Below are 23,740 nucleotides of genomic sequence, written 5' to 3' on the forward strand. Positions count from 1 at the left end.
TGGCGTTTATCTAAGTTTGGCTTTTGAGGTTTGTAACTAGCCTACTGCTCAGTTGTGTTCTCTCAATCACTAGCTGACTGACACATTACACTAGGCCTATTTGGACGTTGTGTGCGAGATATTTATTAATTCTATTCATCAAAGGAGTAACTGCCCTACTATGGCAAAGGATTGTCTTATTAATATTCATTAGATCACGTGACTAGAAGGTTATTATGAACGTCTGTAAATAATAGGCTTGTTCGACTTGAACCGGCGCTGCACAGACCGATCGGTTGATGACATCAAAGTACCGCGAGAGCGATTAGAGAGCAGACGGCTCCTTATGCTTTTGAATCGCTCTCGCGGTACTTTGATGTCATCAACCGATCGGTCTGCGCAGCGCCGGTTCAAGTCGAACAAGCCTCTTAATTACGTAAACACGTAATTATTTTCGTGGCGTAAATAATATTAATGAGCAATGCCTTCACCATAGCAGCGTTCATTCCGTTTTATTTCTGGGCGGGGCCTATCAGTTCCAGTCAGTGGCGCTCGTGCTTCAAACCTAACAGGCAGTCGCTCAAAACACAAAGACAGCTCTCTAATCATGTATTTCTAAAGTTTTTTTTTACCTGGTTTGATGCATAAACGAAAGTCAGTTTATTCTGGTAATATATTTGGAAAGTTGTTACCTTTCTTTCATTGTTTTCACTCGTGGAAGTGTTTACACATTTAGAGTTGGAAATGCAGTTATTGATCTGTCCTGAGATTTTATCATCACCATCATCACTAACAGGTTAGTGTGTTCTTATTGTCTGTTTAGTGTTTATCTTAAAAAATTGATTGAAATATAATTTAAAAAAATAAATAGGCCTATCATTAATTAGTTATTTACAAGACTTGTCTTGTAAAAAGTCGTTGTAAGTATCATTAATTGTCTTTTGTTCGTTTTGTAGCTACTTTGTAGACGGTCCGTATCCTGCATCATTACATTATAAAATCTATCATTTGCAATACCTCAACGCAGATTAAAAACATAAAACGTTGTGAGTTCTGGTCTACATTATAAAAAATAAATAATCGAACAAAACATGTTTCTTGTCATTATGCTAAATCGGCAACGATTGAAGATTTCCGAAGCCCAATCTCTAATATCTAACATCAAACTAATATCAAGCGTCAAGCCAACTTTATCTCTGTTGAAATTTTGTCACTAATAATTCTAAGGATTTTTACATGGCAAGAAGAATATTAGATTCATAGGTACAGAGCATCACAAATATGTTTTGTTAATTTATTAATAAACTAACCGAATAAGCATTAAAATGATTGATCAGGCGATATCTCTTGTCTGATACAAATGTAATAATCTTTTCATGACTATCCTTATGAATATACAAATAAATCAAATTAAGCAAACTTCACTTTGATAGAGCAGCCTGGATTTCAGATATTCTACAACCTTGGGGACACTGATTTTTATTTTACTTTATTTTTTTAATGCAAATATTACTGACACAGGTATGTTTTAAATAGCACATACTGGGGCAGTCATGCAAGCCTGGACCAAAGTTATTGAATATATATATATATATATATATAATAGTTGTTTGTAGTTTTGCAGGAGGATCTCTTAAAAGTTGATAAGCCTGAGATAAGCCTGCCTTTTCAGATTTCTGTCCTAACTATGTGTCGTTATATGGTGATTATTTGCTTAGTTATCAAAAGAGACATGTGATCTATTTTTTGGGTCACTATCCTCCGGTCGAGATCTGTGTTAAAGAAACATTGTTTCCCTAAAGATTAATAAATTCTATACATGTAATGCATTCTGTGCCCCGGTGCAAATGCTGTGGCACGATTTTGAAAAGTAATTAGTTCATTTGTTACTTTAAAAGGCGCTTGACTGAAAAGCGGAACAGTCCATTTGCAACTTTTGCTCAAAAAAGCACGTCTAGGTTGTGACAAGAATGTCAATTGGATTGGATTGTAGAACATTGTGATGAGCTCTGTTAATAAATAACTCAGAGGAAAACCAAGAAATATTACATAGAACATTCTGTTGCCTCAGAGTTGTACAACATATCTATTTTTACCTTTAATGACTTAAAGCTGCTGGTACAGAATGACATGAATGGTCAAAACCTCTGTTGGTGTTTATAGACTTACTGATGTCAGAATTATTTGCGGTCATTGAAATCTTTCCCTCCATTACAATAAGACATTGTTTATGTCATCTTATTATAATTTAGATTCTGAAACCTTTATTTTAAGATAGTAGGATCACTTAGTAATTAGTATTACTTGCTAATATTAATATAAGTTAGGGTTAGATGACTAAATGATGACAGAATTATAATTTTTTGTCTGAGCTATTGATTAACTATTTTAAATAAAGCTTCTTTTGCATTTGTTCTGTTCTCAGGGCTTCCTGTTTTCAGGATGTCTTCTCTGACAGATCCCTGTTGGAGGTAACCGAAACCCACTACAGCCATTTTTTTCACCCTGGAGTGGACATGGTCCATTGGGCCACTCATCTGGTGACATGTGTCTGGATACAGGCTATAATGTCCTCTGCATTAGACACTTGTCCCCCAACGGCCCCCATCGCTGTGGACTTCTCGGTTCCGTACCCCATGACTTACTTTCAGACCCGCAATCCCATCCAGAACATAGTTACCAACTCCCTTTTCCAAGAGGTCTATGTGGCCTCTCAGAACGTCATCGAGGCAGTGAACATCACTCTAGGCAAGCTGTGGGAACTCCGTACGGGACCGGTGGCCAGTCCGGAGTGTGAGATATGCAATTTGTGTGATATCGCAAGAGATCCCTTCCTTGAGGACACAGACAATGAGGTGTTGCTCCTAGACACGTTCCTGATGTACTTGTACTCGTGTGGAAGTTCCCAGTATGGAGTTTGCTATTTCCATCAACTCCATGAAAATGGAAAGCCTCCTGGACCTTCAAAGTGTTTATTCCGGAAGAAGTTCAACTCTCTGCAGTTCTGTCCGGATTGCCTCGCTAGTCCTTTGGGAACTAAAGTCTCCATGGTGGAAGAGGGTCAAACGGTTTACTTCTTTGTCGCAGCAACAGTGAACAGCAGCGTGACTCAAAAATACGGTCGCATGTCCATTTCCGTACGCCGACCAGTTGCAACAGAGGATGGTTTTTATACCGACGTTAGAGGGTTGACGGTTTTGCCTGCTCTATGGCAGACATACAGCATTGAGTACATCTACAGCTTCTACACGCAGGACTTTGTCTACTTCTTGTCTGTCCAACGTGAGAGAACCGACTTGGACACTTCGCCCTTTCAAACAAGACTAGGCCGTCTACCACGCCACGAGTGGGAGATGCGACGGTATCGTGAAATTGTTTTAGAATGTCGCTTTGAACCCAAACGGCGACGGAGAAGCAACGTCAGCGAACCTTTCAAAGACGTGGTCTACAACGTGGTTCAAGCGGCCCACTTTGGGAAGGCTGGACGGGAGCTCGCCGATGAGCTGGGTGCTGAAGAAGAGGATGATATCTTGTACGGTGTGTTCGCTGTAACTGATGACTCGGGTGTTCCAGAAGATGACTCGGCACTTTGTGCATTTCCGATGGATACAGTAAACACAGCAATAGATGATGGAGTGGAGGACTGTTGCAAGTCGGGACCAGAGCAGCTTTCCAGAGGCCTTTGCCATTTTCAGCCCTGTGAGAGCTGCCCACACGAGGTTGGTGCATTTCAGCTTATTTATTTACCCCTTTGTTTTTGTTCACAACAACCTACTGTAAATTCTGTACGATTTTGAACCAATTTTATGGAAAGCATCCGCGACATACTGTCGATTACCACAGAAAACAATCTATGACTTCTAAAGGAAAATTGCAATTAAGCACCACAAATAAACATGTAAATGCCACACTGTTTTGATTTTTAATTATAATTTTTAATTTTACCACATGACTTTTTGTGTGGTTTTAAGAAATGGCTGTGGATAGCATTTCTTGTCCATCATAACTTTTCAAATGTTGGCTTTAATTGTTTCCTTCTTCAGTCTGTTCCAATTACACACTCTCATTTCGCATGTTATTGTTTTACATTGAGACCTGCAAAGCTTTCTAAGTGGGCAATGTCGTACTTTGCCACCTTAAGAAAAGCCTAAAGGTATTTCAATTGGCTTGCTTCTTTTTTTTGTGGTATTTTGTTGTAAAATGGTTTGAGTGACCACAGTCTGGGTCATAAGTCACTTGCTTGTATGTCTCATGTCTTTGTGTTTGTTAGGATTTCAACTTCTATATAGAGTAAAAATGGCACTGAATGCACTACACTCATAAAACAATAACTGCGTGGTCTGATTGAAGAAACCATATAAAAATCCTTTGTAACTATTTACACTGAAGCTCAGAGATGCAATCTATTTTTCAAGCACTTATTAAGTGTTGCACTTATACAATACACATGCACACAAAATACAAAAACATTTTTTGTAAATGCAGGAATTAAAAGCAACTATTGTAGTCCAATAGAATTCTTGGGAAAAACACAGTTGCAAAGCCATTTGGCACCCACTGGACAGTTGGTTCAGACAGATAGTCAAAGATAGTTAAAAGGTTTATGAGGTTGATATTGCATTATAGTCACTGTTTTTTTTGGGGGATGTGCTTTTTGTGAGTCTGATCGTCTGAGACATTACTCATGACTTGGAAATTATTTAAAACTTGAATCAGACTTGCAAAACAGTGACCTGCTTGGCCTACTGGCAAAATAACACTTTAAAACATCCAGTTTTTGTGCTTCCATCATTTTGAGTTTCATCATGCCTTTTAAGACAAGATTCTTAAGTAGACTGCTTTGCTTTGTGTGTGAGTGTGTGTTTAAAAAAATATTTTTCTGTTATGTATATTTCTTATTCAAGCCTGCAATAGCTCTGCTTCTGCTAGACTATCTAACATCTGTTAAATAACTTGCTTAAATCTAATGTTCCCCCTGCTCTGTATCACAGCAGGATTATTAGAAAACAATCTCAGCCACTTACAGGATATGCTAACTTGATTTATTTTCATTATAGAAAGCATTAAAAGTCTAATTTTCAGTTTTGTGGAATGTTTTGGAACATTAAAAAGTGAATGGAAGAAATGCCCTTGTAAGGTAAAGTGTTTTAGGAAAAAGGAAGGAAAAAGTACAAACTACTCCTGGAATGTGTAGACGGCAGCAGAAAATTGAAGGGTTAGTTAGAGAAAGGAGACAGCTGAGGAAGCAATGGAAAAGAGCAGAACAAAGTCAGAAGGAGGGACTCAATCTCTTACAAAGGGACATAAAAGATAAGCTTGCAACATTACGCAGAGCTGAGCGCCTACGGAAACGCTACAAAAAGGAGCGTGCGAGGGCTAATTTCTATAAAGACCCATTCAAATTTAGTCAAATTCGGCACTTTAAAAGCATCTAGGGTTGAGCTAGAGAGATATTTGGAGAAAACGCATACAGATGCAAAAAGGCACGAGCCTATGTCAATTCCATCAGACATCCCACCTATCAATCCACCAGAATACCAAATGGAGGTCTGTGCACCTAAGTGGAAATTCAATCAGCTAAAAAGGAGAGGAAGGAGCTCCATGTGACATTCCTGGATTTGGCAAATGCATATGGTTCAGTGCCACATGAGCTTCTTTGGGCAGCATTTGATTTTTTTCAGGGTACCGATGTCAATAACAAATTTAGTGAAAGCATATTTTGGAGATTTGCAATTTAGTTTCTCAACTCCAGAATTCAGCACTACATGGCAATGCTTAGAGGTTGGAATAATGGCAGGATGCACAATTTCTCCACTGGCTTTTACCATGGCAATGGAAGTAATCATTAGGGCATCAAAATGGGTAGTAGGAGGAGAGCGCTTGGCTTCTGGGTTATGGCTACCACCAATCAGAGCATACATGGATGACATGACAACCATGACTACAACAGTAGCCTGCACTAATCGGTTATTGGGTAAGTTAACCGATAACATTGAATGGGCACGAATGTAATTTAAGCCCTCTAAATCAAGGATCATCTCGATAATTAAAGGCAAGGTAGTAGATAAAACATTCTTCATTACCTTCATTGCCTTCATGGTGAGGCAATACCAACAGTTTCTGAGAAAGCAATAAAGAGTCTTGGGAGATGGTACGATGGGGATCTAAAGGACACAGTTTGACTGGGAGAAGTTAGACGACAAGCAGTGGAAGGGTTGATGAGCATAAACAGCTGCGCTCTACCAGGCAAACTAAAACTCTGGTGCTTTCAGTTCGGTCTACTGCCGAGGTTGCTGTGGCCACTGACTGTGTACGAGGTTTCTTTGACAACAGTGGATAAGCTGGAAGCGTAATAAGTTCATATATCAGGAAATGGTTGGGAGTTCCACGCTGCCTCAGCAGAGTGGGACTTTATAGTAAAGGAATATTGCAGCTGCCAGTCTCTGCTTTAACCGAGGAGTTTAAGTGCGCCAAGGTCAGACTGGAAATTACCTTAGTAGAGTCAAGCGACAAATGTGTAAGGGAGGCAGCACCTGTGTTAAAAACTGGTAGAAAGTGGTCAGCAAAGAAATCCGTGGAAGAGGCAAAGGCTGCCCTTCAAATTAGTGATACCGTGCAACAGGTACAGCATGGAAGAGGGGTTTTGGGCCAGTAAGGAACCTAAACCTCTGGGTAGGAGAGGATCCCTCTTGTCCTTTGTGTTCATCACCTGCCACATTTAGGCACATTTTGACAGGATGTAAGGTGGCTCTTAGCCAAGGTCGGTTTACTTGGCGCCATGACCAATTACTCCGATGTTTGGCTTTAGCATTGAAGACAAGCGTAACATGACCAATAAGTTGCCACCTGTTCGAGCAAAACATTACACACAGAAGACAATATTCCTCCGCCCAGGCAAGCAACCACCAAGAAAAGGTGTTAAAACCAATTCTCGCCCAGGACAACTGGAAGCTGCTAGGGACTGGAAAATGCTGGCTGATCTTGATCAACGGCTTATTTTTCCACCTGAGATCGCCACCACTAACCTCCGACCAGATATTGTTTTGTGGTCTGGATCAGCGCGCATTGTTCAACTGATAGAGTTAACAGTGCCATGGGAGGATGCTGTAGATGAGGCATATCAGAGGAAGAAACTGCGGTATGCTCAGCTGGCCACTGAAGCAGAACAGCGAGGATGGAGAGTCCGGGTTTATCCAGTGGAAGTGGGTTGTCGAGGATTTTGTGGCACACTCCACAACCCGGTTCCTCAAAGACGTCGGATTCAGTGGCCAAAAGTTGCGTCGCACAGTAAAGAACTTATCTGAAGCAGCAGAGAGGAGCAGCAACTGGCTGTGGTTGAGACGGAAAGATTCTGGCTGGCTGTGTACAGGCCGCCACGCTACGGGTTCGAAGAATTCTTGACGAGTCTGTTGGTTTATTTGTATAGTTTGCATAGTAATTACAGTTATTACGTTCCTGTGTATTTTGCGTGAATGAGGATTGGTGTTTTTTCTTCCTTTTTATAACATCCCAAATGTTATTTTCATGTTATGTTCATTCTAGTTATTTATTTACAAACATACAAATATCTTTTGTGTGTGGGTAAATGACTGATTTTAGAAAATGAATGAAAGTGTTGGTGAAAATGTCTAACTTTTGGATGTTGTACCACGGAGCATCTATTATAAAGACAGACAAACAGATATCTGTAATACAGCAGTGCAACTCTGTTTGTTTTCTTGCATATGTGTGATCAGAGCATGGAGCACAATATGACCTGCAGAGATCAGCCCACCCTGGTGTCTCAGCCGTACTACAGAGTAGACCTCTTCAACAGACAGATGAGAGGCGTTCTGCTCACGTCTATACTGGTCACCGGCATCGAGAACAAGACAGTGGCTCATATAGGCACATCAGATGGGAGACTGCTGCAGGTGTGGATCAGAAAGAAGACAGTTGCTAGCTATGCCAGTTTGATTTATCACTATACTGTATCAACCTCTTTTCTTTTCACACCACAGCTTGTCCTGAGAAGGTCCAGCCCGGTCATCTTTGCCAATTACTCCCTTGTAGAGAACCAGAAGGTGTCTTCTACCGCAGCGGTTCTCTCGCCAGACCATCTACTGTTTGTTGTTGGAGATAAGGTATGATCCAGATAAAGTTCCAACCATGATTTCACATAAATCGTTTTAATTAGTATGCAGTATCCAAGAAATATTCCAAGTGGACATGGCTTTATTCCTTCTTTGGGCTAATCAAAGTTCTATATTCATAACTGGCAGATGATTCAGGTGCCTCAGAGAGGTCCAGGTTGCCGGCACTTCCTTACATGTGCCATGTGCCTGACCGCACCAAAGTTCATGGGGTGTGGCTGGTGCTCGGGTCAGTGCACCTGGGCTTCTGAGTGCAGGGGATACTGGGGAAATGAGTCATGCCCGCCCGGCATTACAGAGGTGAGATATCATTTGAAAATTAATCGTACGGTCTACAACAAGACTGTAGATTTAAAGAATGGATACATTTATAAATATAAAAGTTGCTGTTTGGATTTATATTGGATCATAATTGCTATTATTATGATGTTTGTAGCATGTAACATGTTTGGCAACAGTCCTTCTAACCCTAATTGATGGAGTGTGTAACTTTTCATTTCTTAAACAACCATGTAGGAACTAGGAAGACACATCATGGCAATATTCCATATTTCCATAATTTTTTGGTCAAGTTCTTGTATTGTCAATGTAAGAGTCGTAAGCAGACTCAAACATACAAATATACAAAATAACTGTATAATAAATAACGCAAAAGCAGACTTTGTAAAGTCTCCTCTAGCACATCCCAAAGACTTTCATTCATGTGTGAAAATGATTCTTCATGCTCCTCCCAACCATTCTTTCACAATTGGAGCCTGATGAATCTTGACATTGTCATCCTGTAATATGGCCATGATGTGCCTTCCTATATGGTTGTTTAAGAAATGAAAAGCTACACACTCCATCAATTAGGATTAGAAGAACTTTTGCCAAACATATAACATGCTAGAAACATAATCATCACGGCAATAATGATCCAATCATGGACTCTTAAGCATTCTCCTATTTAAATTTTTTTTCTGGCCGGTAGTGTATACATGTGTTTATATATGTTTAGCCACAGGGTAATAGAAAGCATTTAGCAAATAAAACATGAATGGAAATGTTCTGTGCTCAGTTTTTCCCCAAGACAGCGCCCCCTGATGGTCAGAGTGAGATGACTCTGTGCGGATGGGAGTTCCAGTCGCCCCTGCGACCTGCCATCACGACCAGAACCCATGAGGTGAAGCTGGGTGAGACCGCCTGTGTGGTCCAGCCTCACAAAAGCAACAACACACAGTAAGTATTCCTGATTTGCTCTTCTTACAGATGATGAATAACAATAAAAGTGGATCTACTTACGCTCTACTGGTAAACTTTGCTGGCAGTATTTTTTTGTTGTTGACTTTTTCATTAATGCTTTATTCAGCAAGATTGCATTAAATGCATGCAAAGTTTTTTGTGTAAATTTACACTTTGTTGAAAAATTATTTTCAAATAAATGCTATTCTTTCTAACTTGCTATTCATCAAAGAATCCTGAAAAATGTAGATTTGTTTCCACAAAAATATCAAGAAGCACAACTGTTTTCAACATTGATAATAATAATAATGAGAAATGTTTCTTGAGCAGCAAATCTGCATATTAGAATGATTTCTGAATAATCTTGTGACACTGAAGACTGTTGTTATGATACTGAAAAGGACAAATTTTTCACTGTTTTTCTATATTTTTTAATTAAATAAATGTAGCCTAGGTTAGCATAAGACACTTCTTTCAAAAAATCATTAAACAATTTTACTAACCTCAAACTTAATATATAAATTGTATAAAACCTTTGTCAAATTCACTCAATCTTAACTGCACATTGAATAAATAGGGTTGAAAAAGTCATTAGGCCGTTAGGCTTCATTTTCACATGAATATTTGCAAATAGATTTTGTACGCTCATGGAAAGTAGAAAGATTTTGGTTAAATTTTACATGGTTGAATGAAGGTAAGTGTTTAAGTCAGGTAACTGGTCATTTTTCTGTCCAGCTTATTGTGTAAGATCCGCTCTGGGGCATCAGAGCCACTTTTTAAACCAGTGAACATCACAGCAAAAGTACACGAGGGCCGAGTGGAGGGCCGTTACTCTATTGAAGGAAGTGCAGAGATGCCTGGATTCACCTTTGTGGTAATTCGTTTATTCGTTACACAAGCAAAGCATGCATTTTCTTGTCATCTTGATTTTTTTTAAGGAATAATCATCAGCAAGTATGTTGACAATTAATTACCTTTGCTCAACATCCTTTTTTCACCAGGTTCCAAACATCACTGAGGTTCAACCTGACTATGGGCCGGTGGACGGAGGAACCCTCATCACCATCACAGGTCCTTATCTGGACTCTGGCAAGAACAGGAAAGTTACACTTGATGGAGAAACATGTCCAATCCGAAGGTGTGTGTGCATCCATTATATCAGTCTTCAACTGGTGGCCTGAAGAGGCACTGCCAATTATATCAAATCATTTTTTGTGTGAAAATGCCTAAAACACAATTTATGATATTAAAATAATGTGCACTAACTTTCCAAAATGTAACAAATGTCAATTTAAAAAAAAAATGTTTTATGTCTTTGAAATAAGTCTCAAATTTTCACGAAGGCTGCATTTATTTAATCAAAAAATACAGAAAAAATAGTATTATTGTCAAACATTATTCAAATTTAAAATAACAATATTATTATAAATCTTGAAAACAATGTTTTTGTTTTTCAGGATTCTTTGATGAGTAGAAAGTTCAAAAGAACAGAATTTATTTAAATTACATTATAAATGTCTTTTATGTCACTTTTGATCAATTTAATGTGTCCTTGCTGAATAAAAATGAAAGACCCCAAACTTTTGAATCGTATTACATGTATATAATATATTACAGTTATGGTTAATTTAATTGTTTTGCAAAATGTGTGAAATGTATCATAAAGAATGTAAATGCATGTAATTGTTGGCCAGGTCTAAAATGCACAGTTTCATACAATACGTAATGGTGTTCATGCTTTAGTGTATCTGTGGCCAGAGGAAACCTGTCCTCCATCGTATGTGTCTCTCAGCCTGTGACGGAGGTGAAGGACGTGGTGCTCCGTGTCTACATCGATAAGTCCCGTGTTGTGACCACTAACGTCTTCCGCTACAAAAAGACCCCTGAGATTCTTGCGGTGCTGCCCGATTGCAGCTTTGACAGGTACTGTAGATGCAGGAAGTTATAAGTTGTTTACTTATTGGCAACTGAGAAAAGCTTTCAGAAAAAATATGGATTGTCTAACATTTTATCTTGCTGAATTGCAGTGGGTCAAGAATCATCATTGAAGGACGAAATCTGGACTCGGTCTACAAAACTGTTGTCTACTTTAAACCCAAAGAAAGCCACCTCAAGCCTGTTTCCACTGTATGAACTGTAAACTTTTGCTCTTGAGATATTTGATACTACTGATCTTTTGCCTTGTTTATTTAAAGGGGTCATATATCATGAGGAATATTGCTTAATAGTCTAAAATAAAAATGTATTGCATGATTCTGTAACTTTCAGAACTCAAAAGTTCAAAAAGATTTATTGAAGCTACAGTAGGATGGAAAAACGGTTAATTCTAAAAAAATTTAAGAACATTAAATATCTAGTTCAGTCATGAAACTCTTAAGGACGCGGGCTTATTGGTTCATTGCATGCAGACTACAAGCAATCACATTATTACCACATGGCACAAACTGATTTTCCTCTGCTGTTACTGCAGCCAATAAGATCGCTTGCTATTTAAATAGTGTGGTTCATTTTTTACTGTAAGCTATTCTGCAACCCACTATCACACTTCCTCTGAAATCCTCCAGCTCTCCCAGCTCCACCTGCCTAAATCTGCTATGGGATTTACTGTATGTTTATTTACGCATTTTATTTAAGCGCATCTTACTTGCTCACAGCAGTCTGTGTATCTATTAGCATTAGCAAGTCCGTACTTGCTCTAGAGCAGCACCAATAATCAACAGCAGCACTGTACTAGATCTAGTCCCCCAAGGCTAAATTCATTAACATTTCCATATTTAATAACATGCTAAAACTATTCAGAGAGTTGTCATGAATAAACTGAAATCTAGCCCAGACAGTCATGGTGAGGGAATAAGAAGGTAGCAGGATAGATAATATTATTCCTACACACTGGTAAAACTAGTCAAACATTGTGTGGTTCCTAGCAGTGTAGCTCCTAAAGCTCTGCACATCTTATATAATCTAAGTGTTTGAAATGACTTTATTTTTACATTTCAGATCAGATCTGTTTCAGTTGCATGTTTTCAAAGCCCTGTATCTCATTTCAAATCATATAATCGTCTTAAAGGCACAGCAGCCAATTTAATTAGCAAAAATGGGATAACTTTAAAAACGAAATGATGATGATTTTTGGCACAAAGAAAAACTTTATATGTGGCTTTCGGGGTATTAATAAATTATTATTTATTATAATACATTTTAATAAAGGTTTAAAAATGTATGAAATTACTTCTTTAAAGCTACAAGTTTTAGAGTCCAGCTCTCTTTATTTATTTTCTGTTTAAAGATTATATGTGTAGTTGGATGAATCTACCTACTCTCTTTATGGTGTGTTCACACTTGTAGTTCGGTTCTCTTGGTTCATTTGGTCCAGACCAAAAAAGAAAAGAAGTTCACTCTGTCATTTTTAACACCAAACCTAAAGATTGCAACAACAAAAAATCGCACCAGAGTTTGTTTTAATCGAACCAAACCTGTCAAGTGTGAACACACCCTTAGTGATCACAAAAACAATGCAACTTGGTGGCTTCAGAGCATGTACCACTTTCATGTTGTCTCTTCTCTTCTCTTCTTTTCATGTTGTTTCTTCCACCGATAGCTGCGATTATAAATGAAAGATTAAATTGTTTTAAATCTTAACGTTTGCATTGCAGCTTTAGTGTTTTCAGATTGCAGCATCAAAGCGAACATACAGGACAGATGGCACAACCTGACATTCGCCTTGTTTTATATTTGTTCTGTACTGTTGTTCTCTGAAGGAGTGCAGGGGTAAAGCAAAACCCACCCGAATGGAGTGCATCACCCCCGTCTTCCATCGAGATGAGACCGAAGAGGGCGAGCTCTCGTTCGACATGGACGGAGTGCTTGACCTGTGGAAACAAGACTTCTCCTACCACCCCTATGGCAGACCCATCCCGTTTGAGACTGAAGGTCACATACTGAGACTCTACCCTGGGTTTGATGAAGTGTCCTTGCATGTATGTAGAGACTTCCATTATTAAATCACATTATTCCATTGCTGCTGTGACTTTTTTCACTCTCAATCATCTTTTAATGTATGCCTTGATACAGTTTTATGGGATCAAAAAGTCTGAAACCACATTTAAAAACCTGGAAATAACAGGATTATTATCAAACAGGATTTTAGAATTTTGAACATTTTAAAAGCCAAATCATATTTAAAGATAAATCATTTTCACTAGTAATATCTTTCACTATAAAGACACTGTTTGTGTTTATACAACTTTTTTTTCTTATGACGCAGCATCAGAAGTTGAACCTTGTGAGTTCTTGCATGTCAATCACGATGACGGTTGGAGACGTTGACTGTGGTGCTAAAGTTCTAGATAATGAGATCACATGCAGGATCCCTAATAATATCACTATTCCCAGTGAGGGTTTACCTGTGAAGGTGAGTGCTTGAAAGTATGTGTAGATCTTTTACCTTGTCTTTAGCCAAAGCACAACCTACAAATACAACCTTACTCTGACATCAGTATTTTCTCATGCCAGGTTACAGTTAATGGGTACACACATAATGTTGGCACTGTAATCTTGGTCAGTAACCACTATATGGTGGGTATTGTGCTTGGCATACTGGCAGCTCTGGTCACTGGTGCGGTTATGGCCTTCATTGTGCTGAAACATCTGAGGAAGCAGAAAAAAGGTGAGCACATTTTCCTTTCATTTAAGCAATGCCAAGTCTTATTTTGCGGTCAGACATTTTTCAGTTACACATCTTAGCAAGCAAAGTTAAGATTCGATTTTATCAATATTATTATTTTTTTTTTAAATCCACAGCTTCGCTGGCAGAAAGTCGTCTGTCTTATTTTTCCCACAGTCGTTCGCGTAATAATAGTGTGGATTTATGTCCCTTAGGAGACTACAGACGTGGTGAGACGACACCTTCACATCAGCAACCAATTAAAAAAAGATCATTATTATCAATCACTGAATTATCAGCGTTCTCATATTTTTTAATGAAATATTTTTCAATATAAGTTTTAGATATATAATTTAATGGTTTCTACTAGGGATGGGGGAACAGTTCTGGTTCGGTTCTGATTCTAATTCCATGTGCAAGAACAATAATATATATATATATATATATTATTAAATATACCTTTAAAATAAAGTATGTATCCTATAAAGAGGTCACTCTGACCATCAGGGGGCGCTGTCTTGGGGAAAAACTGAGCACAGAACATTTCCTTTCATGTTTTATTTGCTAAATGCTTTCTATTACCCTGTGGGTACACATATATAAACACATGTATACACTACTGGCCAGAAAAAAATTTAAATAGGAGAATGCTTAAGAGTCCATGATTGGGTCGTTATTGCTCATAGCATTATTGCATCATAGATCTATTCCGCCAAGACCAAATATATCAACATCATCATTCCCATTACCATGCCAAACACTCTGAGAGTTGTCATGACAGAACTGCATTTATCAAAATGTGCAGTATACCAATGCAATCAACCCTAATTTCTGTTCACATGAAATATTAGGTCTACACATTTACTTGACGGCTAAAAAAAAAAAAAACGCAAGCGCTTCCATTTTTTCTTTGCTTCTTGTAGAACTGCCCGTCACAACCATCATTGCACCCGCTGGGGTTGTGGCGTTCCCCGGCCTGGCCTACACAGGCACCCTGGACACAACCCTGACCCCACTCATGCCCCCAGAGAAGATCTCCATCACCAGTTTCCGCCCTGAGCTTCTGGAGGAGGTGAAGGACGTGCTGATCCCAGCTTCCATGCTCAAGGTTCACCACCACCAGATCATCGGAAAGGGTATTCTTAGAAATCAAATAGGCTGAATGCTGCAAATAAGTTCAATATATTTGCATTAGAAAGTTTGGGGTCGATAAGATTTTTGATCAAAAATACAGTAAACAGTATCATTTGAAATAACTATTTTCTATTTTAATGCATTTTAGAATGTAATTTATTCAAGTGGTGCCACGATGAATTTTTCAGCATCATTACTCCAGTCTTCAGTGTCACATGATCCTTCAGAAAGCATTCCAATATGCTGATTATGCTGATTTTAATTTTGTGGAAACGGTTATTGATAATTTAAAATAATTTTAAAGAACGTTCAAAGGCACAGCATTTATTTGAAATAGAAATCTTTTGAAACGTTATGAATGTCTTTACTGTCACTTTTAATTAATTGAATGCATCTTTTCTGGATAAAAGTATTGATTTCTTTAAAAAAAAAAAACAAAAAAAAACTGAGCCTAAACTCCAGGGTTTAGAACTTGATATTGCTTCATTTCTCAATAAAATGCAATTACTGAAAAAGGTAATAAGTTCATAATTTGAATTTGAAGATTAATAAACATGTTTTTTTTCGTAGGACACTTCGGCACAGTTTACCATGGTTACCTCACTGACCACAACAACAGAGAAATCCATTGTGCTGTAAAATCTCTCAACAGTAAGAAACTCCTCAATGGCTCATAGAGATACTCCTGAAAATCTGAACTGCACTCTTGGGATGAACTACCTGATGAAAAACATTTATTTCTCACAATGAGCTGTGAGCTTTAAATTGGCTAGCTGTTTGCAGTGTTTCTGTTGCCTGGAATGCAATAACTGAGTAAATGTCTACCGTACCTTGAACGCAATACAAGTTGCTATGGATAAAAGTGTCTGCCAAATGCATACATAGTAGTTTATGAAAAAAAAAAAAAATCCTTCCAAAATATTAAAAACATTTGTTTTCAAACAACATCCTGGGTCTAATATAATTTTTTAGAAGACAAATCTCTAAATGCAATTTGACTTAATAATATATAATATAAAGGCTTGCATGACAACTGTTTTTTTCTCTCTGGTAGGAATAACAGATGTGGAAGAAGTGGAGCAGTTTCTGAAAGAGGGCATTCTGATGAAGGGATTTCATCACAGTAATGTTCTCTCTCTTTTGGGTATCCTGCTTCCCGAAGAGGGACTTCCCTTGGTGGTCTTACCTTACATGAAACACGGAGACTTGCGTCACTTCATTCGCTGTGAGAAGAGGGTCAGTTGCGAGAACGTGATCTCAGACACATCAAATATGTTATGTATTTTGCCTTACACCATTGCTTTGCACAACAGGTTTGTATTTGTGGATGGATTTCACAACATGACCTCCTGCACTGCTGATAACCTTATAGAAGTTCCAGGAAGTGATGTTGCCAAAAATTACACAAACTCACTGTGTCTGTTTTTTTAATTTTTAATTGAGTCTTATATATTCTTGTTGTCTTATCCTAGAATCCCACAGTTAAGGATTTGATTGGCTTTGGGCTCCAGGTTGCTAAAGGAATGGAGTATCTGGCACAAAAGAAATTCGTACACCGGGATCTAGCGGCACGCAATTGCATGTGAGTTTTGAACGCACAACGATTATGAATTAAGGCCCTGAAATACTTCAAGCGAATTCGAAGAACAAACTGATGTGACGTCATTTTGGAACAAAATCCGGCCCAAACGGATTCGGGAGTTTGAAACCGCTTGCCAAACAAATGTTCAATAAAAGTTCACTCCGACTGGAAAACACCTTCAAACTACTATTGGTCCGTTCTGATTAAAGGGTCAGTTCAACCAAACATTAAAATTATAGAATAATTTACTCACCCTCAAGACATCCTAGGTGTATATGACTTTCTTATTTCAGCCAAACACAACTGGAGTTATATTAAAAATATCCTAGCTCTTCCAAGCTTTATAATGGGAGTGAATGGTACCATTTTTGTAAGCCCACATAAAAGCACATCCATCCATCATAAAAGTAATCCATACGCTTCAGGGGGTTAATGAAAACAATCCATAAAATTAATGGAAAAATATAGAAAAAACATAGAAAAATATCCATAATTATAACTTTATAAACTGTAATCACTAGCTTCCGGTAACGTCCATCCATGCGTTCACGAGAGAGTCGAGTCGAGTTACGAGTCACCGCTGTCATTTTTATTGTGTTTATTTTGTTATTGAGAGGAAAGCACGCAGCACATATTACCATATTAATCTAAACTCCGCTGTCAACATTGTAGTCGGCATCATGATGTTTGCTAACAGCATAAAACTGCGTTTTAAATCTTTTTACCCCTAAGCTAAGAAGGAAAAAGAACTTAGTATAAGAACGCCGTTAGTATGTTGGGGCCTTTTGGGCTCCAAACTGATAAAAAGTCAGCTTGCAAAGCTCCAATTTTTGTCAGAACATCTATGCACTATTTTACTCCACCTATACCAACTAATCTTTCTTATGTATGTAAATGCACAGTGAAGTTCAAAGTGCAATTGTGAATTTGGCACTGACTCAACCAATGTTCTCTCAGGCTTGATGAATCCTACACTGTAAAGGTAGCAGACTTTGGAATGGCTCGAGATGTGCTTGAGAAAGAGTACTACAGCGTCCAGGATCACAGGAAAGCCAAATTACCTGTTAAATGGATGGCCATTGAGAGCCTGCAGACGCAGAAGTTCACGACCAAGTCAGATGTGGTGAGATATGAAAATGAAATGTGCTTAGGTTTAACTACTGGATTACAGAAAGTATTAATATACACTGTTTCTTCTCAACTTTTTATTCTGTCTTTGACTGCAGTGGTCTTTTGGGGTTCTGATGTGGGAGATGCTCACACGAGGAGCCAGCCCGTACCCTGAAGTTGACCCGTATGATGTCACACATTACCTCTTAAAGGGACGACGGCTGCCTCAGCCACAGTATTGTCCAGGTCCCTTGTAAGTTTCTCTATTTTTCTACAGGATGCAATTATACTCCAACTTAATTTTCTTAGTTGATCGATAATGTTGGTGTATAGTAGAAGGTTTGGCTTACACGGGCTGGTTTTATTCTGCAGTTGTTTTCCATTCTTTCATTTGTTTTTAGACATTGCATAAGAGTGACATGGCCTTTTGGAATTTCAATGGTTTTAAGTAGCTGTCAGTCCGTTTAGTGTTTTTCCACCATTTGAGGTTCAGAGGGTTTAGAGCTTACTCAGTATTCAGAGCGGTGGAAAAGGTCGATCGAAAGGTTATTGTGAATGTCCCTTCAATTATCCATCACCTCAAGCACTACACTCAGAGAGTTAATCATCATTCACTTCCAGACAGAGGGAAATATTTAAAAACCAACATAGTTTTTTATGTTCCCCAAGTGACACTGCAAAATGTTGTAAACCTTGAGAAATTTCCAGCAATCACTAACCCAACTTAGCCAGAGTTAAACTGTGAAAAATATTTCTGGGAATATTCTGAAAGAGATCCATGATAACAAAATATGTTTTTTATACATTTATATATTTTTTTAGATATTTAAAGCAAAACAAAAGTATTACCTTTGTTTTTCTTGGATATAGTTACAGAAGCCCCATATACACACACAACAGTTAGTTCTTCTCTAATATGATTGACAGAGCTTTTTCCAGTCATAAATTATATTGAACAACAGAACTATGTTTTAAAGGGCAGATTTGGAAACACTGGAACACTGTCATAATTTAAGGAATGGTTAGTGACTCAGAGTGTTGTAACAGGATATGAAAACATGACGGGTGGTGAAATTCAGCCATGGAAACTGTGAATGTGTTTGACTCAAGTTCATATGGGGTTACTATGATGTCAGATGACTGATTTGCAAATATAGTTTGTGTATAGTTTTGAGGTGAGCCAGTTGAGAGATGACTGACCCTCACCTCTCTATCTGCAGGTTTGCCATTATGCTACAGTGTTGGGACCCCGACCCTGAGAAGAGACCAACCTTCTCCACACTAGTGTCTGCTGTAATGAGTATCCTGTCCAGCCTGGAGGGGGAACACTACATCAGCCTGAAGGTCACATACGTCAATCTGGACCAGCCCCGGCCCTACCCCGCTCTAACAGACTCTGCCGATGAATATGATTCGTCAGATGCAGATGATGCAGACTCAGTCTCTAGCTGATTGGCTAACTGGTTTGATACTCACTAAAAATTGAGTATTTTTCACGGCCTTGCTGACAAGGCAGTAGGTGTGTTCGACTTGAAGTGGTGCTGCGCAGACTGATCGGTGTATGACATCAAAGTACCGCGAGAGCGATTCGAAAGCATACGAACACACTACACACCTAATGACTGTGCTTTAAAGAGGACTTATTTTGCTTTTTGCTTTAGTGTGTAATGTTGCTGTTTGAGCATGACAAAGGTCTGCAAAGTTACAAAGTCCACCATCAAGGGAATTCTTCTCTATATCAGTAAGCACTGTTTCTGAACTCCCTGAAACGCCTCGATTGTAGTCTTGAGTTTTCTTCTGGTAACGTACGCGTCACAATATCCCTAATTTTAATCATAATTCCCACCCAAAGGCATACACAAAAAAAAGTTGCGAATGCATTAGTAGTGTTGAAACTTGCGGTTATGGTAAGGGTTGTGACATTTACGAAACACGCCCGAAGCAGTTCAGACCAAGCAGTTCACACGCCCTGACCAATCACACTGGTCCAGCCGACCAATCAGCACATTGTTCTTTTCGTAAAGAGGGGCTTCATAGAGACAGGAACTAAACAGAGCATTACTGACAGACTGGGAAGTGAGGTGTTACAACAATGTAAAATATGTGAAAAATAAAGTTCTTTTTGAACATATAAGTATGCAAACCTATTCTAGTAGACCCCAAAAACAAAATCTAGACTTTGTAAAAGCGCATAATGTGGCCTCTTTAAATAGCATGCTAGAATACTACTTAAACAGTACTATTTTAACCGTATCCATACTGGTGCACAGTATATGGATTTAATAGGGGCTTTTGCACTCAGTTATAGGAACTAGCTACCCAGGTTCCCAGGGAACTGCCAGTAGAAACTCTACTTACGTCCTGTCGTTCTGGTTGTTATGTGGGATTTTTATTTTGACAATGCTGAGAACGTCTTCCTTAGTTTATATTAGATAAGTAAACAGTAGAAATAATGTAAACAGTATATGAAAAAGTATTATAGCATTTGGCTTGTGGTTGATGCCCAGTGTCTCTATCTGAGGAGAAATACACAATCATGTTTCGCTTGTTCCCTTCAAAGTCACGTTGGATTTCCTCCTTAGCTTAAAGGTTGAGAAGTGCCTGGATTTCGGCGGTATTTCCATATTATTGGAGTAAATCTATAAACTGTGTGTGTTTACATAGCTTTTTTAAAAATGGCGGGTACCGGTGTTTCGCATGTGTTCGACCAGTCAGCGTACACTCACGTCACTGGTTGTTCCTTTTGTGCTAGGTTATGCTGCCTTCATGTGCTATCAGAATTATTATAAATATGGGTTTCCTAGTTAAAAAATTGGACATGAATACCCTCATAAGTCATATTTACCTCTGGAAATCTCGCATTGTTTTGATACCTAAGTTCCCTAGTTATGCGGGCATTAAACTTTAAACCTGGCGGAGGGGAGTACGATTGCTACTGTGACTGCTACTCTTTATTCATTTTTCACAACAGCTACATTGCCTTGTCTTGTCATTTAAAGTAATGCATATTTACATATATGAATAATAATTTGAAGCGTATTGTACAGCGAAAATACCCTGTGTTTGACCGAAATTCCAGAATCGTCAGCAAGCTGACTATCTAGATAGCGCGGTGAATGTTTATATGGTTGTGAATATTGGACGCTAAATTATCATTTTGGCTTTAATAAGATATTCCCAATAATATATAGAATAAAGAATAAACCTGGTGTCCTCAATGATTCCGGTTCATTTCGCTAACAAAGCACTTGAATGCGACGAGCTTGTATTCACGACTTCAGAAGTGGGAAGTAGTACATTTCCGATAACACGTGAAGGCAGCATTCAAACCTAGTCTTAAGTAGGAGCTAATTTAGTCCCCCCAAAAGTCATTCCTATAACTAAAATCGTTCCCTGTGCGAACACGCCAAAAAGCGGGTACTTCCACCAATAGTTATAGGAACTATGAAAACGTTCCTCCGGTGCAAAAGCCCCTATTAGGCTTTTATAATAAAACATATTCATATCATTCTCTATAGGGCACAGCTGATTGGTTCCTGCTGTATCTGTAGCTAATGAGCTTGCGTCCTTAACCTTCAAATACTTGGTTAGCATTTGCCTTAGCAGTGCAGCACACTTTCAGAAACCCTCCACCTTCTCCAACTCCACCTGTCTAGATCTGGTACGGGTAATGTACGCAATATTGTACAGCAGCAGCATTTCTTGCATACATACAGCAGCGCGTCACGTATGTTTTGTGTAGCAGATCTATTCCGCCAAGACCAAATATATCAACATCATCATACCCATTACCATGCCAAACACTCTGAGAGTTGTGATGACAGAACTGCATTTATCAAAATGTGCAGTATACCAATGCAATCAAACTAAGTTACATTTATGTGTAGTTAATATCATATGACGTTATATTTTGCATATAACAGGGCAAAACGCTCGTAATAGAGCCAAAATACTGTATGAAAACTGTATGTTAGTATATTTTTGGTCTTGTACTGTATGTGCAGTATTGTTAATGAAGCTTTTGAAGTGATTAACTTTGAAATCAAGTCAGCAGTGACCGTAACAGCACTTAACACATTTGTTTCACACTCGAGCACTGTCCTCATTAGAATTCATTTCAGTTGTAGAGGATGTATATTTTATTTATGAAACAACTACATTTTTATGTGAGTAATTTTCAGTATTTTCCTATGTGTACAGTATATATAGGCCTATATCTGCACCACTTAATTTTAAAGATGGGTAGTAATCAGTGAGCCTGGACTTGTGTTTGTTGTGTGATTATATCAGATGCTTGTACAGAAAAGGGATTGAGTGCACAATGTTTGGGATGAGTCAGCACTGAAAGGTGTTGAACTGAATATATCACCATGCTGCAGTTATAGAGCCTGTAGAAACGAGTGAGAATTTGACATCTATGACGCACATCTCTAAATAAAATCCAATTTTGCCAAAGGTTCCAGGGTTTAGTGTTTACTTGAATTATCTTGGGTAATACTTTTTTTTTTTTCAAAGAACTTATTAAATAGTTATTGGCATCTGGAAATGACAAACAAAACCAAAATGCTTTTATACATTGTATTAACAAAGGTTTTGTTCTGATGTAATGACAAGGGGTCTATGCATTGTACAGTTTTTGTTTGGACAGGATTGTTTTTGGAGTAAACTATGACCCCGATATAACCGGAATTATATGTGTCTTTGCATATTAAAGTGGGGTACAAAAAAGTATGTAAAATCATAAAAGGGAACACACTTTACATTTGAGCTTGTGCTAGAAGAGAACACTAGGGGTCACTAAAAGCCTTTTCGTGATGGGGCAAATATTATATGGGATGCGCTTTTCTCAGTTTGCAGCAAAATGAATAAAACAAAAATTATGATTCCCTCTTATACTTATGCAGCTTTCAGTCCAATAATCATTTTCAAAGCAATGTGATTTTGTTTTTGTTTTTAGAGAGATGAGTGTGTGTCTTTCAATATCACTGTATAGTAGTTTTACTAATTGATTCCTAGTCACTGTGTTATTCTGTCATGCATATCCTTTATTCACTTTTAATGCACTGACTATAAAATCTGCAATACTGAATTGACTGTACAATTGCAAAACTTGTTGGCCGACAGTGTCAGACAGAAGCATGTAGAGAATAAAAAGAGAGATCCAAGTCGACAAAAGCCACAAAGAACTCAAGGTTCAGAGGTAGTAAGTCTCATTCCAACAACAGAAGCCAATACAAATAAAACAGAGAGGGAAACAAACATCATAACGTTGTTTTTCCCTCCTATGTCCCTCGCTCACTTCCTCTGTTATAAGATAAAAGAACCAAAGTAAATTCCCAGAAGATGCAGCCTTTGATTGTGAGCTCATATCTGCACCAGTGTCAAAAGTGTGTGTGTGTGTGTGTGTGTGTGTGTGTGTGTGTGTGTGTGTGTGTGTGTGTGTGTGTGTGTGTGTGTGTGTATGTGTGCGTGTGTGTGTGTGTGTGTGTGAGGGAGAGAGAGAGAGAGAAAAAAATTCCTACTGGGTGAGATGAATAGTGAGCTGTAGACAGGCTGCTCTCGCCGCATAGTCACAACCTGCAGCCTTGAACCCTTTCATCATGTTCTAACAGCTCAGATTTAGATCAACACAGACACACACGTTGTGTTTTCATGCTTTATGGGGACATTCCATAGACATAATGATTTTTATAGTGTACAAACTGTATATCTCCTAACTCTAAACCTACACACCACAGACAACCTTCTGCATTTTTACATTTGCAAAAAAAAAAAAAAAAAAACTTAATATGGTTTATAAGCTGTTTTGCATATGGATGTAAAATATCCATATGCAAATATTTTGCATATTTGCATATAAATGTCCCTACAGGGACAAGGATTTTGGATATTGCCATCTTTGTGGGGACATTTTTTTCC

The 23,740-nt window shown here is 38.3% G+C and overlaps 1 protein-coding gene across 3 annotated transcripts; it reads left to right on the forward strand.

The window, feature by feature from the left end:
• The first annotated feature begins 354 nt into the window (after positions 1 to 354).
• Positions 355 to 22,276, forward strand: mst1rb (macrophage stimulating 1 receptor b). Of its 3 annotated transcripts, none has more exons than XM_077203828.1 (21): positions 355 to 775; positions 2,405 to 3,698; positions 7,716 to 7,892; positions 7,980 to 8,102; positions 8,241 to 8,411; positions 9,169 to 9,329; positions 10,068 to 10,206; positions 10,334 to 10,470; positions 11,076 to 11,255; positions 11,360 to 11,459; positions 13,091 to 13,309; positions 13,597 to 13,743; positions 13,845 to 13,998; positions 14,133 to 14,225; positions 14,919 to 15,131; positions 15,700 to 15,780; positions 16,184 to 16,365; positions 16,602 to 16,711; positions 17,669 to 17,834; positions 17,938 to 18,074; positions 19,042 to 22,276. In XM_077203828.1, exons 2-21 carry the CDS (start codon positions 2,496 to 2,498, stop codon positions 19,271 to 19,273), a joined length of 4,125 nt encoding a protein of 1,374 aa, XP_077059943.1. In that variant the 5' UTR covers positions 355 to 775; positions 2,405 to 2,495; the 3' UTR covers positions 19,274 to 22,276. The 3 variants fall into 3 exon arrangements, with proteins under 3 accessions (XP_077059943.1, XP_077059944.1, XP_077059942.1); XM_077203827.1 differs by having other exon boundaries at positions 659 to 775; positions 11,091 to 11,255; XM_077203829.1 differs by lacking the exon at positions 14,133 to 14,225.
• The last annotated feature ends 1,464 nt before the right edge of the window (positions 22,277 to 23,740 follow it).

The sequence above is a fragment of the Siphateles boraxobius genome, unplaced genomic scaffold (genome assembly GCF_051911475.1).
Source record: "Siphateles boraxobius isolate OS27281-9 unplaced genomic scaffold, OSU_SipBor_1 5, whole genome shotgun sequence".
NCBI classification, from domain to species: Eukaryota; Metazoa; Chordata; class Actinopteri; order Cypriniformes; family Leuciscidae; genus Siphateles; species Siphateles boraxobius.